At 35.2% G+C, this 17,060-nt stretch overlaps 1 protein-coding gene across 4 annotated transcripts in view; it reads right to left on the bottom strand.

Moving 5' to 3' along the window:
• Positions 1-9,173: 9,173 nt before the first annotated feature.
• RBM26 (RNA binding motif protein 26) overlaps positions 9,174-17,060 on the bottom strand; it is a 57,782-nt gene continuing 49,895 nt past the window's right edge. For all 4 annotated transcript variants that reach the window (XM_068419866.1, XM_068419884.1, XM_068419893.1 and 1 more), the window contains 2 exons: positions 14,544-14,657; positions 9,174-9,974 (listed from right to left, as the gene is read on the bottom strand). In XM_068419866.1, coding sequence (XP_068275967.1) covers positions 9,885-9,974; positions 14,544-14,657 — 204 coding nt within the window. In that variant the 3' untranslated portion in view covers positions 9,174-9,884. The remainder of the gene's footprint in view (positions 9,975-14,543; positions 14,658-17,060) is intronic.

Genomic DNA, 17,060 nt, shown 5'->3' with positions numbered 1-17,060 from the left:
CATTAGCACTGCACTGACGTACAAATCAGCCTTTGACACAAAACTACTACACTCACAATAAGCTAAGCAAAGATCCAAAAGGTCTGACAAGATTTTTCCAAGGTTCCTCACTCCTCCTTTGGAGGCGATCCTTAACTCATCTGAGAATGCCCTTCCCCTCCACCCCAACAGAACTCACTGAGGGATATGCCAGAAGGAGCCAGAGCCCCCGCACCGAAGTCCCTGTTTATAAGGCTATTAAGACTACCATTTTACTGACTTCCAACTGGGTACAGAGGGTCAGCTCAAATGCAAGGCCATGCAGCTTTCAATTTAGCAGGTCACTGTTGAACCACAGCATGCCTTGTGTTTCTGAGGAGCCTGTGCAAGTGCCTCTGTTCTCAGTTGCTCTTCTGATCTTCTATGGAAGTGCTTCAGCTTCCACATTTTTCTCACTAAATGCTTTGTTAAATGTTTTGTCCTGGCTCCTGTAAATTGGGGGAAGAGAAAAAACAGGAGTGGAAGCCAAACACACCTGAGAACAGTACAGTGGTGCTCGTGTTTCCAATGTAAGTCACCTGGTGAAGTAGATTAGGAAGATAATTCTGTTGGACTATCCCATTTAAAAAGCATAGCCCAGCTCCTCAATTACTACATTGTCACACAAATAACTGCTCTGGGTTATGGGCAGAAGTGACCAGCCAGGGTCATCTTTAACAGTGGCATGGAACAAGGCTATTTATGAGAACATTTTGTGCAACTTAGTCCTGGCCATGAAAGAGTTACTCCTGCTTTATCTAGAAAATGAGTTCTTGAAAAACACTATCAAGTTCAGTAGTGGGCAGAAATTATTTAACAAAAAGAGTCAAAAGCTAAAAGACAGCTCAGCATTTGTTAATTCAGGGTGACTCCAGAGAGTAATTCATAAGCTTCTAAATTAATATTTTTAAGAAGGTCATAAAATGTGAACTTTAGTAACTGCTACAGCCAATCAAGCTGCCATCAATCCTGCTTTAGACTACTAAAAACACTAGTAATTACCTACTCAAATTACTTTAAAAGTTTAACAAAAGCTTATCTACAGATAGTATTGTAGCATGATATACTGCTATCTTAAAAATGGCAGTGTAGTGAATGTTACTGGTGAATCTTTTTATTATTTCAGATTCCAGTTTCTCTAACTTATTCCCCTAATACAAAGCTATTCCTTCAGTGTTTTCCTGGCAAGCTGTCTTCAAAAAATTCAATACACAGTAAATTTGAAGAGAAGGGCCAGTACAAGAGCAAACACATCAGCATTTTCAGTACAGGAAGCACTACAGTAAGTGAGGATGGAAAAGAAATAGCACTTACTTTAAACTCACTTGGAAAGATGTTTAGAGATAGTTCAACACAGAAACAGAAGAAACTAATACATTTTAAATTATTTTAATATTAAAGTTATCAAAAAATAAATTTAGCGAAGACATACAAATAATATTGTGGGAAGTTCACCAATACAAAATTGCAAATACAGACAGCATTAACCTGTTAAAAGTTAACAAGGTCTAATGGTGACTTATGTTCCTTAATTTTTCACTATATACTGACATAGAAAAGTGCTCAGTTTCATTCTGCTATACCACCAATATCCTTACATAATTCCTAATTGAAAAATTATTCTGTAATTCGGGTCGGGCAGTAAGCCTAATGACCAGCACTTTGCGCGTTAACCATCTCAGCTTATTCCACCATAAAGGCTACTGCTATTGCTCTTTGCTCTTTAATCTCACTTTTTTCAGTAACAGAATACTCCTACACATATATTTGGCTACATCACAATAATACATCTAAATACACTTTGTACAGGATGTTGCTTCTGGGAAAAAAGGATTCCAAACTCTAAAATCAGAAAATGCCTTTTTCAGATTCCAAAAGGTAGTTTTGCAAACTAACTGATGAAATTTTACCACAGGAAAAAAACACCAACAAAAGCAGCCTGTAGGATCCCCAGTGTTCAGATTCCTGAATACTGAAAACAAATATTCACCAATTATTGACTTAATATTTTAAAAGTAGACAGATTTTTTTTTTCTCCAAAAAGATACTGAATAAGTACTCTTGGATATAGCTGCAAAAGAAGTTTTTTATTCTCTTTGTAGGAAGGTTAACCCATTTTAAAGGTGTTCCGGTAGGTAAACAGTTACGATTCCATACCCAGACCCATTCAATCACTGGAATAATGCATGCAAGCAAAGTTTTCAGGTATGAGCAGGTAACGTTTCCCTTCACTGTATGAATATGTTTGAAAGATGGTCAAGATTTCAATTACTCAAGTATGGAAAATCCACCTTTGCGAACATTTGTACTGCACAATTCTATACTGCAGCAAAGTTTCTAAAACTGCTCACTTTCTGCTTACTGGGTATTTCTATTTTTGTGTCTTGATAAAACTTGCAATTCTGCCTAACCTTACACAACTTTTTTTGTCTTATACATGAAGGATAGTATGGCCTATGAGGGTGTTTTGAAAATAGCAGCAATGAGAAAGGTTAAGATTGTAGAACTTTGCAAATAAATAATAGTATCCTACCACTCTTCTCTGTTTTCCAAGGTAAAATATAACCATAGAGAATATAGATGGAAAAATATCATTAAAAATTGTATCAAAACAGATATGAAGATAGCATGCCTCTTTTATTTGCTACCAAACTGGTAGAAATAGCACATGGGGGATATATAATTTTAAACATTATCTAATACCTCTCTGAGAGCATCGCTCGGTAAATGTTAATCATCTATCAGATCTGAACGCAAACAGATAATTGTGATTAAAAACCCAATTTTTTCAACAAGAATTTCTCTTCTCACAATCCCTTCTGGCAAGCAAGGTTTCGATCTTTAAGTGAATTCAGATACTGTCTTCTTGGAAGTTTTTCAGCATTTTACAATGTCTACCCACAGGTGACAATACAGCTGCCATCTTGCAAGAAAAAAGAGAGCGTATCATAATCTCCAAATAGCTGAATTTGTGAGTTAGGAGGAGTGTAACAAAATTTGTGATACCTCAGCATTTTCTGATATCACACTAATGACTGAAAGGGAAAAGGAAACAAAACAGAATGAGTCATGTTGTTGGCCTAAACGTGATTTGTGTGCATGGACGTTGCACATTCAGAGTTCCAAGAGTAGGGATGCATGGGCTACCAGTGCCTTCCCAATGCACTTGGGGCAAGACAGTAACAGTGTATCAGAAGCACCAGGATGAACAAGTATTCCATATCATAGTTGAAGAATTGTTTCATGTAGTTACACTGCACCATTGGCGGAGCTACAGTAGTAATTCTTTGATGCATTTAACACAACTCTACCATAAAGCAAAGATAACTGGTTACAGTGGTGAAATTTCTTCACACCATGTTAGGCTGGCAATTTCTTTTTTTAGTTTATATAAAAAAAGTAGTATCATCTGCCATTTCTGCCCCCCCACTTTCCAGTAATGTTTTAGCTTTCCATTCACTGCACATGCCCTACTCCAGAGCATAAACACATGCTTAAAAGATTTTTTGTGAAAAGCTTTGACAAACAGAATGTAGAAACCCAAAGTTTTCTATAACTTCAACTGTAATCTATCAAAAACTAATTCAACTCCCAGAACAGAAAAGGAGATGGATATATGTCTCTTGCAACACAGAAATGTTCTTCTGTTTTATTCAGATTTAAACACCTGGAGTCATGTTTTATCGTTGGTACCTAAACCCAAAGAGAGATACTTTGTTTCAGTTCACACAAATAGAATTTCTGCTGACATGGTAGAGATGTATACAGGTTTCTGCAAGAAATGCAAATATTAGTATGAGAACTGAAACAGGAAAAATATCACAGAAGCATTGAAATGGGAGCAAATTACTTCCAGTTATTGTTTCACTTGTGTAGCCATAGTGCCCTCTAGCATTCGAAAGAGAAAACACAGGGCTTTATCTCAAGGAAAAAAAAAAAAAAAAACACAAAATCAGAACTGTCTTTTTTTTAAGCATACAAAGGACAGTTTGCAAATGTGAGGAAGAACATTTCTTCATTTTAAAACAAGGTACTTTAATGGAAAGGACACTTCTCTCAGCTTTTATGCAGCAGAGTCCTGCAGAGCTGGGAGGCTCTGTAAAATGAGAGTTCTTGTGCCCTAAAGGCATTTCTGTGCTTCTGTAGATCTCGCCTACACGGTACATGCATTAGCAACATGCACACGATTTTGGCAAAAGGATATAGATTTTTACATGCACAGATCAACATATGCTTTTGCGAAGTCTTTGTTTTCTCTACAAGGAGGAAACACTTTGGCCTAAACATCTTTACCGCACAAAATTCCATGCAGATGAAGAATAAATTATGACCTTTAAAACCTTAAGAAACTTTTCTCATTTCCCTAGGGAGCAAATTATTGTATAACGAGAAGAGTTAGTATGCCTTAGAGCTGAGAAATTTTTTGTCTAGCTGCAGATCATTAGGAAAACATTTTCAAGAAGTTAGTTTTTCTTTTTTCCTTTGCATTTAAAAGAACACTAAGTCTAAGCAGAATTCATTCTTTAGCAACTGAGAAATGGTCATCTGCACTGTTCGAGTTTTGAAGCCTGTAAATAGCATTTCTGATTTCAAATAATCTCCACAGCTTGTCAGGAGAAACTGTAAATACCAGTTGGTTTTTTTTTCCCCTTCCCTTTTAAAGAAAAGTATATACTAGATTATATAAAAAGATCTGACCTTTTAAAGAAAGTATTTACCCATCAAATTACTATCCAAAAATGTTATGTGAAACAGTCACGTAGAAAAGTAAAATAGCATAAAAGGGTAAAAAGACAATTTTACCTTCTCTGCACCACAAAGGTCAAAATTGAAAAAATGTCCATTGCAGATGTTTCTCAGAAAAATGAATTTTGAAGAGTACATGCCTCAAAATTTTTTTCTCCCAGTTGCTGACAGGGAAATACTAAAATCCAGATCATCAACTAGCACAGACAGATTTGCCAGACAAAGGTGAGAAACTGAATTAGCCTGTTGTGCTAACAAAGCAGGAAGGATCTCAGAATTCAAGAATTCAAACTTTAACATCAAGATTATTATAAAATATCCCAGGGTCAGATGAGATGATTTTCAAAGACATCAACTGGTCTCAGCATTACAAGCTTACTGAAAGAAGAAAAAAAAAAAATTAATCTTCACTCACATGGACAAAGAATGAAGTGCCAACGTTCAGATAAGCTTTAGCATTAACACATATAGAAGGATTTTACAATAATGATCCATCAGGAAAAAAAGAGAAACTTCTTGTGCAGTATGTTCTTGAAATCCCTCTCGTTAGCATTCCAATTAGAGCTAAAGAGAATTCAAAAAGAAGACTGAAATCACCCAAGTCTATTTTTGTTGCAAGCATTTTTGATGTCTACAGATTTAAAACACGGTTCAGAATAAAACATGCCACGACATACTAAAGTCAAAAAAAGAAAATAATTATTTTATAAAACTACAGTATTTAGGCAACTGTGTGAGAAGCACACTAGTGTGTTTAGAGAGGTCTACATGAGTCCACAAAAACGAAACAGTTCATTTCCATCAAGGATCAGTTTACAGCTATACTGGCTCAACTGAAAAAGATTTTTTTCTTTTAATTTTGATCAAGAACTACTTTGTCTAACTTAACAGGTTCATCTGAAGGTAATCAAGTGCTATAACATGAGTAAAGAAACAGCTACACTCAAAATAGGATGATGAATAATAATCAAAATTGTTCAGATTTTCACACATTTTTTTCCCCCACAAAGCCCTCAAATTTCTGCTATTTGTTCCAGTTGTTCTAATCTTGTTAATTGTAACTTAATTAGCTAATTGTAATAAAAGGTAAGTGATATAGGATTAAATCTGACCATTTCTTTAGCTTCAACATTAAACCAATGTTGTATTACTGTAAAAGAGGTGCTTCATTGAAGGTCTATGTCCTTTTATGTTGTGTATTGGTACAACAATAGTGTATGACTAGTGTATGAAAAAAAAAAAATCCCCTGCCCCTCCCTATTTTTGGTGAGACCTACTAGTTCAGGGATTAAACACATACAGGTAACATCCTTGAGTCAAAACCAAATTCTTGTGCATCTTTTTGTGCTCTTTTATGCTCATGAGACAACTGACAATTAGAAATTGTCCATTCCATCTAAAAAAACCCTCAAATAAATGTACAGTTATTAAAAGTTATCCAACGGCTGACAAGAATAGTAAGCTTAGCCAGTTTGGGGACCTCTTGAGAGTAGATGGTCAATAACAAAATTGGATTTTTTAAATTGTGTGCAATCATGCTATGCTGTTCTCAGATACCTAAGTTACCTGGATAATATTTTTTTCAGTCTGTTTCTAGTTAAGGAATAGAGGTTGTTTTAAGAGTGTGGTTTAGAACAGAAACCTATTTTAAGTGCCTGCAATTATACAAATACTTTTCAACGGGTGCTTTTGTGATTTAAGAAATAGACCTGCTCAGACTTGGTTGTAAAGTACGTCCTGTACCTTTGTGTTTCACTAATAACTAACTTGTATTTCTTCTATGGGTTTTCTGATTTGGTAAGTAATGCTTCAAAGAGGTATTCTTGTTACTTTACTGTTTTGTGGGTAGACTGTAATATATAGTCTGAATTACTGACTCCCATTACTTAAAATTTTTTTGTAGTTCGACCAGGTGTAGTTAACTACAATATTGTCACTGAATCCTGTCAGATCACATCCTATTCAAGCCCTTCAGCATCTAGCTAGAAAAGAAAATACCTTCTTAAATGTTTACCTTTTTTTCCACAGAAATTTTGAAAAGCTGTCTGGGGAAAACCAAGGTAATCCCGCTCTTGGTGTTTCAGACTAGGAAAATCCATTTGTGGAACTGTTAAAAAAATACAATGATTTAGCTAATCACATTGGAGGCATACTTGGGAATGCATTCAGAAGGATGAACTAAGTAAAGAAAGGAATAAAAGTCAGCAGGATGCTTGGTTTGTTGATTCAAACAAGGAAGGATGCTGCTCCAGGTGATAACAGATTTCACTAAAGGCTATGCTAATAAGGATCTGACTGAACTGAAATGACAAGAGTTGGCTAAGGCAGTAGCAAAAAAGTGAGAGCAGAGCTAGACAAGGAATACAAGGACAGAGTAAGCCAAAAAAGAAATCAAATCAAGAAAGTCATTTGATAATGACAGAAATACATACAGAATCCACTTAGATGGCAACTGGACGCCGTTCTCTTAACACTGAATGGCAAACAGTCACAGATTAGTTTTAACTGGAACAAACATTTGCGTTTGTTTCTTGAAGCGAGAATAAACCAAGCTGTTCTGATCCAGATGGTTTTCAATCAGAGTGTCACAAGGCAACAGCAGGGAACAAAATACACACCAGTAAGAATTCCCCCCCGACACCTTTCATTGATGGAAGTTTGGGGGAGGAAGGTGGTAAAAAGAATTTCAAAAGGTTTCATCGCCTTACAGGTAGAACAGGGTGCAAACAGTTATTAAGAAATGAATCTTCCATGGATGCATTACCAGTCTGAATTCAAAACAAGCTGGCAACTTGGAATACTAATTTTAGAATTACATGACACAGCAATTTCAGATGATTCATAAGAAGCATCCATGTAAAGAACACACTAACAGTTGTCATTAGCTTGTGTTGATTGACTGAAGTGAAAAGGCAGGTTTCAGCACCAAAGCATATCACACAACCACGTTAAGGGAGCATCCACAGTCCTTTCCTCTGCTGCATCTGTTCTTTAAGACAACACATGAAAAACTTCCACCTGTCAGACTGTCAATCTGGCACCCTTCAGATGTACTAAAATATTAAAAAAGAAAAGTAGGAAAGCTTGTATTTAATTCAGTGAACTAGAACAGCTCATTCTGAGCACTGGATAAAAAGGTTCTTAAAATATTTTATTTTGCCCAAAATTCAGTGTAAAAGGAAATAAATTTCCCAAATACTATTCCTTATGGCAAGATTTAGAACTTACTGTAACAAGCATGGCAGTCAATTGTGAAATTTCAATGTGAAACTAAGACTATACAAAAATTTTAAGTGCATATTTTTGCAACAAGATATGCATACACACAGGGATGTAGGAAAAAAACCCAAAACCAACAAAAACCCTACAAAACAGGATTCGTGTCTCAAAAACCCCTCAAATAACTGAAAAGCACAGAACAAAAATTCTACAGCCAGAGCTCTTCTCTCTGGGATACTACTACTTCTACTTTCCTCCATTCCTATTTTGGAATTAAAAAACAGGACATGGACATGACTTATAGCACATAAGTTCTCCCTCATCTCCCCCCTGCCCCCAAAGACAAAAAACACAGACTAAAGAAAATGTACTGTTAACTGAAGTACTATCCCTTGCATCTATTTGATAAATGAGACAGTGGTTTTATGCTGCACTGATTAATGAGTTGATCGGGGGGGAAAAATAACCCCACAACTCTAACACTTAATAAATTGACTTTCTTTTGAAAACAGACCAGCAGAATTCCACTAAATGAAAATTTAAAAAAGTCTTTCTACTGAGAGAAGTCCTTTATTGCAAAGGACTAAGCAGTTCTCCTTCCTAAGATGAGGAGAAACTTCAGATGTCATATAACAGAATGCCCCGTTAGAAAGAGCCAATTAAGTATTTCTGTGGAGTAGAAATTCTATTACCATTTCATGTATGTACTTTTTAAAATTATGAATATACACTATGGTGTGAACTTAGTATCTGCTGAGTATTACTTTGGAAATGGAAAAATGTAATCATAGAAACACAGGAATAAAAAAGATGCATTAGTGTGCATAGTCAAAGTTTTCAGAATAATACCTACCAAACATTCCACTTCACCTAATGTATTTTTCTAAATTACATTTCAGTACTGCAGATATTTCTGTGGGATCAAATTTTCTTCTACAGTTGCACAGTGCAGGGATATCGAATAAATTCCTTATTGTTGGAATACTATTCTGTTTACCATTTGACTTAAAATCAGTTTAAAATTCAGAAGACATCCAAAAGCTTTTATGCAAGAGTAGAGTACACCTGTGTGTTAATGTAAATGAAACATCATTATGTTGAGGTTTTTTTATATTCAATACTATTTTAGTGTAAGTGATAGTGATTAGAGCTCCTTTTGTGAATATGGGGGTGGGGGTTGCCATTTGGAATGGTCTTTTATATTTTCTTTTTTTTTTTTTTTTCTTTTTTTTTTTTTCATTATGAAGGACCATTGCCTCAGCTTTTTTGGTTATTGCTTTTTTTTTTCTTTTTTTTTTTTTGAAGACCATTCCATTTATTTATTTTTTAACATCTTAAAGTCATAAGGACTTATATGCAAAGCAGTCATACACTTTATCATTAAAACCCATAGGTAAAATACGTACACAAATCCAACAAAAGGCTAGTACATAGTAAAGCCTAAGCATACTACTATGCAATATTATGAATACATAACTTTAGAGACTTCGGTTTAGTACTGTTATCTATTAATTTCTGAAAACATTCACAAAGATTTTAAATGCAAATTTTCATTCCGTATCTGGAATAGAACAAAAATTATCTATGTTATAACAACTTTTGGTCATTTGTGTTTGACCAATTTGGTAAATTACAAAGAACCCAAAGAATTCTGTAACTTTCTGTAGAACTATGTAATAAAAACATTGCATATGTTCCTAGTATGATGTCTTTAGCAATCATTTACTGAAATGTAACTCAAACATCAATCTCTCTAAACGTATAACCGACCAGCTGCTTTTTAGTCTATATCCGAACCCAATTTCATCACAAAACCCCTTTTAATACAAAGATGCAGAAGTACATTAGGTAATACTAATGCAACACAGGTGCAGTTCTAGCATTGTCACTGATCAGCTGAATCATCTTCTCCATGAACGAGATTCATTATCCTCTTCCTCTTCATCATCATCTTGAAGCAGCGAGTCATCCACCAAAGATTCTTCCTGAAACTTCAAGAGAAAAACGTGATACTGTTACGTCAGAAAATGTTAACGATCAAAAGGCAAAATACAAATCTCTGATGCTTGTGATTCAATAAAGAACAAATTTTTTTTAATAGGTAAACAGTAATGCTTTCAAAAAAGTATGCTGTATGTATATGTATTATATACATAAATAAATGGCAAAGGAAACCTTTTTTTTTTTCTTTTCAGTGAACTTCAAAATGACCAGGACATATGTACCTCATACTTAAACAGCTCTTCTGATTCTTCACCATATTCATGCCCAAGCTGCAATGTTCCCATGAAACTTAAGGTGCTATACTGAAAACTAACATTAGAGTTTTTGCATGTTCACAATAACTATGCCTGTTTTCATCCAAGAGCTTAATCTACCTGTGCCACAGTGTCAAAAGGGTTGAATATGAGACATTTTGATTCTGACAACATAATCAAGCTTAAACCAATATAAAGATTTAAAAGTTTGAGGTGGGGAGACAAGTATTTACAGAGATTTAGACAAAATATATTAATGTATTTTCACTTGCTTTCAGTAACAATATAGTAACTTAACAGATTTCACAAAACCCCTAACATTTCAGGTCGACAGTTACAGGCATCAGAGAGGCAAAGTTAAAAAAAAAAAAATATAAACAGTGAGTTGTTTTAATTTTTGTCTACATACAGACACAGGGGTGTATGCATAAACTAACCTGTCTCAGAACTTTTTTTGATGATTATACCTATCACAGCAATTTCTGCATTAGCTAAAGAAAGGACTAAAACACAAGGATGTCTTTCCCAAGCAAAGTCTCCCAGCTGTTAGATTAACAGTTACGGTCTTCGTTGCTTATTCTTCTTGTCCCAGTAATTGTAGTTTTTTGCTACAGAATTTCAAAATTCAACAGGAGATGTAAAGGTTGATTTGTGAAGTTAGGGAGCCTTCTGGAGAGATGTGAGGCTCTAGGCTGAAGAAAGCCTAGAACTAAGCCTTCTCTCTTTCCAGTAGGCTGTTTTACAAGAGGGCGAAAACTACTACCTTCATTACTTTTGCCTATGGAAAGTGCATTTTAAAAAGCAACCTGTCTGTCAATGTAGGCTTGGGTACTCTGAGCCAGACTAAAACACAGAAGCTTTCTGAGGACTTAGCTGCTTCCCCTGGTGTCTAGATGTCCAGCAGGCTAAAATATGACAGTGCTGTCAAAAAGTCCTGGGCAGCACACAATGCAGAACTCTAAGGTGCACAAGGCTGAGTGGCAGTAGGGACGATTGAAAAGCCTGGAATAACTTCCTTATAGGGCAACAACTATAGGGACTCTCTGTCCTGAGAGAAAGTAACTGAGGGGAAGTATGACAGAAGTCCATATATATTAAGTGTCTCAGACAAAGTGAGACAGAACGATGGTTTTGATGCAAGAGCAGGAGAACATTAAAATTACACATGCAGGTGGCAGGTCCCATATAAAGACATGTATTCTTTGTAGACATAGTTGAACAGCAGCATTCCCTGCTGCAGGACACTATAGATGCTACTCAGATTCAAAAAAACCCCAGACAAATTTGTAAAATAAACACCTATCAAGGGCTTTCAACTACAAAGACACCACACCTCTGACTAAACAGGTCCCCGAACTGCAAACCGCTGATGATTAAAAGCTTATCTGTACTTACACATCTTATACTCTTCCTAGGCGTCTGATGTTGACTCAGTAGAGTCAACTCTCTTGTTAGGCACCCAGGTGTAGAACGCAAGGCATCCAGGAAGATTCGGTGCTTTCATAATTAAGTGGCTACTCACCAGGGATTTTCTACAGTATCCAAGTCCAAAAGACCTACCTCGTATTTTCATAAATGGACATAACTTAATGTTTCGTTATTAAGAATGTCACTCTGCTGAACGATCTAGCTCCCTTTTTTCTTTTTTTTTTTTAAAACATCAAGGTACTTAGTTTCTCACAAGTCTGAAGCCAGCTATCCCTCTTTAGCACAGTATTCCTTAGCTGAACTAAAATGGTAGTTTAGTTGTGGAAAATGAAGGAAACCTTCTTCATGCATTTACAATAGCTGTTATAAAATGAAGTTAAATACGTAGCATGATGAATTGTAGGCATGCAGAACTCAAGACATTTTACATGTATAAAGACTGTATGACTGAAATTCAGGCCACTGACTATAAGAACCTACTCTCCCTCAATCAAATCCTGCGTTAAGTACCAAATTTTAACCAAAAACTATGTACATTTTTTTTAGGCAATTGGTTGAACTTCAGCACATGAACATGAAGTTCTTGAACTCATCCATCCGGGACCTGGGGATCATAACACTATACTTCAAATACTAACTTAACCAAATGCTAGAAGCAATACAAAGCTCACAGAAGGAAATAATGGCATTCAAATGCAAAATTTCCCAAGGATTACTGAATAGAAATCCCTCATGTAAAGACATATGGTGAAGGTTAGGAGGACTAATTCAGTTGTAGAAAATTCAAATAAAATCCAATCTCATTACACAAAGAAGACAGGAGAGCTACATGTATCTGGCTTGTTTTAAAAATGGGAAAGGGTCACAGATAAGTACATCAATTATGTTAAATAAAAAAAAAATCTGTAAACACTGGGCCAAGTAAGAATCCAGCACTATTAACAAAAATATAGGTAAACTAGTATTTTTATACTACACATCTGCTATTGCAAAGATTTCAGCAAGCATACAAAAGCAATGAACAGTTAGGGTTTTTGATCCAAGATCAACTATACATTTTCCATAAGAATAATTAGCCAAGGAATGACTGCAGAAACAGTGCCGAGAGGAACAAAAATAGTTAAAGAACAATGTCAGATCTCAAGAAAAGTGTTAGAAAAATAAATGGTCAGGAAAAAAAAAAAATCTACAATAAAGGTAAGCATTCAAATCATGAAATTATTTCTTAATAACAAAAAAACCTTTACTTCCCCTTTTTGCTTAAATTTTGAAAATCTGGAAAGTTTTAGATGAATCCATCAATTTATGAATTACAGAAAACAGTCTCATGCAGTCTTTTCACAGTGTTTTCTTTCCATACCTGATGACTCCTGTTAAGGAGAACAACCATCACTAAACCAGATGTATCCCACTATCACAAACACTTCTCATCTGACAAGATGTCATCAAGCATCTAGGCCCAAGGTCTTTGCAAATCTGTCCTTTCCCTTTGCCAGGGCAGCCAGTGCATGTAGCTTGTTACTACCTTCATTCCTTTTCCCCCACTACCTGTAACTTAGAGGTTCCCTCCTACACTCAGTTTCTTCAGGTGGGGTTAAAAGATGAATCTCACTGTAGTTCACCTACCAGTGAATCTTCACTTTCCTTCCTTTACTCTGCTAAAGTGTTTGCATATCCCTGCACGCCCTTCCTACATTATGGAAAATGGAGAAGTGGTTACTCAATGACACCTCTCAACAAGGTAGACTCCTTGCAGCAACAAAAGTTGCTGTTGATCTTCACAGGCAATGCATCCCTGAAGGAAAAGTGACAAAATATCTAAGATGCTCTGACAATTCCCCTATGAGGCCTCTTGTTCACGCACAGCTCATTACTATCTGGCAGTCCTTGAGGTTTGTGTATACAAGGGAAATACTATTTAGTAAGTCAGAATGCACAAATGCCTAATATGAATACACAGTGGTGGAGGTAGTCTACCTGTCTTTGGTAGTCTACTGCATCTTCTTTTGGAGAAGAAAGCACAGAGACAAACTTTTTTTTTCAGAAAAAAAAAAAAAGAAAGTGAATACTACAAAATGTAAAAAGAATAACTGAATTTAGTTATATCAAAACAAACTTGTGAAGCCAAAATATAACAGGAAAAAGATACAGACAAAATACTATCACCAAGTAAGTCAAAGTATACTTCAACTATTCTTTGGCGATTATGTCTATACAGTTAACTGATGGTAAATGAATTAGAAAAAAGATTGCTTGACCTCTTCCTCAAGTGGCATTTATTTTTCGGAATTCACAAACATCGGTATTTTGAGAGTTGTTAAGTTAAATCCGTCAACAAATGTTGCCCCACTATTCCTACCTTAACCAGTTAAGGTATTTGGACAAGGCTTTAACTTTCATGCACCATGCTGAAGACTAACACTCAACAGGGGTACTTTAGATGTCTGAATGCAGTTAGTAAATGCTCTGAATTATTCCTTCGCTTGTATCCTCCAAGCCATATCTCTCTATAAAGGAAAATTAGATTCTGAACTTTGATCCTCTAAGAAATTAGTGCTTAAGGTAGATGGTTGAAAACCCCATGTTTTGGACAAAATCATCCATCTCTCTCATGCAAGTTCAAACCCACCCCTTCCATTTTCTAGATATATCCTCCACGGTTTTTTGTTGTATAAGAAACGAAACATTACTGAAATGAAAAGTAAAGTATCTGGCCTTTCAATAGCCTAGAAAATAGAAATGTATTTATAGATAAATTCACTTTCTGATATGAAAAAAAGAAGCATGAATCAACAGATCATTTTCTTTGAAAAAGTTTCATTATTTCTTTTTTAAGATGAAATAATGTAAGGAAAAAACAAAAAGCAAGCTTACTTCTTCTTCATCAGGTTCAGCTTCCTCTGTTTCAACAGCTGACATACTAGCAACAGGCTTGTTCCATGCCAACTTTAACTCTTGTCCTTTAAAACGAGATCCATGAATTGCAGCCTAAAACAAGATTAAACGTTTTAGTTATGTATTTCTTTGTCAGGGGCAAAATTAACTTCGGTAATACTTAAATGCCAGAAATAAACCAAGAGCCTGCTTTTTCAAAAGAAAATCCCAGTTGTAACATGTTCGTACTGAATTACTGTTAATAGGTTAAAATAAAACAACTTCATTCACTGCACGTGGAATTCACACATCTTCTCAGGAAAATGATCAAAATATGTTCAGAAAAAAATAAGCTTTGAAAATCATAAATCATTTGGTGATTTGGGTAACATACTGAATCAACACCTTCCTGGTTTTTAATATTAACTTGATGGGTTCCTCACCTTTCAAAGACGGACATAAAACCGTTAATGCGTAACTTACTGCAAGAAGCAAGACATCCCACAAATGCAAATGATTTAATATATTTAAAAAAAAAAAAAACACCAACAAATTCAGACAACTAAAAAAAGCCCCTTTGTGATTACAACTTCATCTATTGGACAACGTTCCACTTCCTGTAAAGCTGTTGTAATTGAAATGTAAAAATTTTTAACTTATGGGATATTCATGCCCTTCTAAGTACCAGCTACATTAAGTGGCTGCTTTGGAAATAGTATGTTCAAATTAAAGTAACATGAATGAGCATAAATCAGCGTTAGCAACATTCAGAAATAACCGTCATGGTCACAAAAGATTTATAGTACAATCTGAAAGCACAGCATAATGTGAAATGTAGAAACAATTACATGTTCAATGACATCTGAACATGAATTGTGTGATATTAAAGTCCCCAGGTATAAATTTTAAATCTGTACATATAAATTTATGATAAATTTAAAAGATTCTATGCTTATTAAAATGCAGCTCCGGAGCTTTTTGTCCATGGTCTCATCACAATGTCACACAACTAGAATTTTTAAAAGTACTTACATATGACATTTAGGTGCAGAAACAACTTGTAATCTTTGGAAGAAATTACTACTACATAAAAATGCAACATTTTACAGTAGGGAATCCTCCTCGTCCTTCCAGGCTAGAACATATATGGTCATAAAGCCTAGGCCTATTTTCACTTAAAAAGGTAAAATATTAGCTGCATTTACTTCACAACTGGCCTCAACAGAGGTTTTTAATTATTACCTTCTACAATTTCTCCAATTGCCAGTCTTAAAAGTCTGCTTTAGTAGTAAACACAGAAATTCCAGTGGAAATATATTTAATATATAAGAATATCTTAAGGAAAATACAGATTTTACTATATTTGATCAAACAGTTTTCATAAAGTTTTAATTTAAAAATGAAGTTCCAATTAGACACAAAGTCATTTGACAATTAAAGTTTTAATGCTAACTAGAACGTGGACGTGTCATACATCAATCGTGAATTCTGACCCAGCTAAAATATCCCCACTTCCCAGAGCATATTCTGAACTTCACCTTGAATACAGCTTGAAAGCTCCACCTATTCTATTTGAGAATGATTGAGGGAAAACATACTGCTTTTCAAATGCAGTGAAATGTATCATAAAGGAAGAAAAACATCAGACAGAAGTACATAATGTTGACTTCAGCTTCAACCTTTCCATCAACCATATCTCACTTCTCCCCCTGCCCACATCTTCATTCTCTGCACTACCTTCTTTTTCAGGTGCTTCCTGTCTCCACACTTCTGTGTTTGGTTCCAAAATACTACCATTCCCTGCTTTTTGGGTACAGAAATTTAGCTAAGGTTGAAAAGATTTTCCATGCCAATTTTTAGGCAAAACAAATTATTATCAGCAAAATACAGTTTTTACTATTAACAAGTATCTATAGTAAGATACTGTCAAGATTCTTGTTATGAATCATATTCCACCTGGGAGAAGTAAAGACTTTATTTGGACAGTCCATAAAAACAGATTATTGTTCTAGGTGACCTATTTTTATTTTCAGGGAAGCCGAAGTTCCTCTCAATACTTAGAATATTTCTTATGTAAACAACATCATCAAGAATACGCAGCTGCAAAATGAAGTACCCAATGCCAGGAAGCACCAAAACTAAAATTCCAACCTTAATTCAGTCCACTTGTGAGTATACTAATTATAACAGCTTTTATCTGTGAGCAGGTATTTCTTATTCTCCACAGAACTTTTGTTCACTGTTGAACTGTGTTCCTTGCATACAGTTGTACAGTACTGGTTTTCCCTATCAGACAGTAGATACTATGTACCATTAATTACACTTCCTTTTTTTTACAGAGCAATTACAATCTCTGCAAGTGCTCCTCATTGCTATATCTAAGTTTCACAAAATTTCTGTGCTTCTGTAAAACATCTTCAGCACATGCATCGAACTGTTTCTCAAAATATGTAACTGTAAATGATACTGTAAGTGTTCAAAACTATTGTCTCCATTGGCTTAATTTGCATTGTAAAT

The sequence above is a fragment of the Nyctibius grandis genome, chromosome 2, assembly GCF_013368605.1.
Source record: "Nyctibius grandis isolate bNycGra1 chromosome 2, bNycGra1.pri, whole genome shotgun sequence".
NCBI lineage: Eukaryota > Metazoa > Chordata > Aves > Nyctibiiformes > Nyctibiidae > Nyctibius > Nyctibius grandis.
Note: the sequence above shows the minus strand (reverse complement) of the source record. Positions and strands in the feature narration are given on the sequence as shown.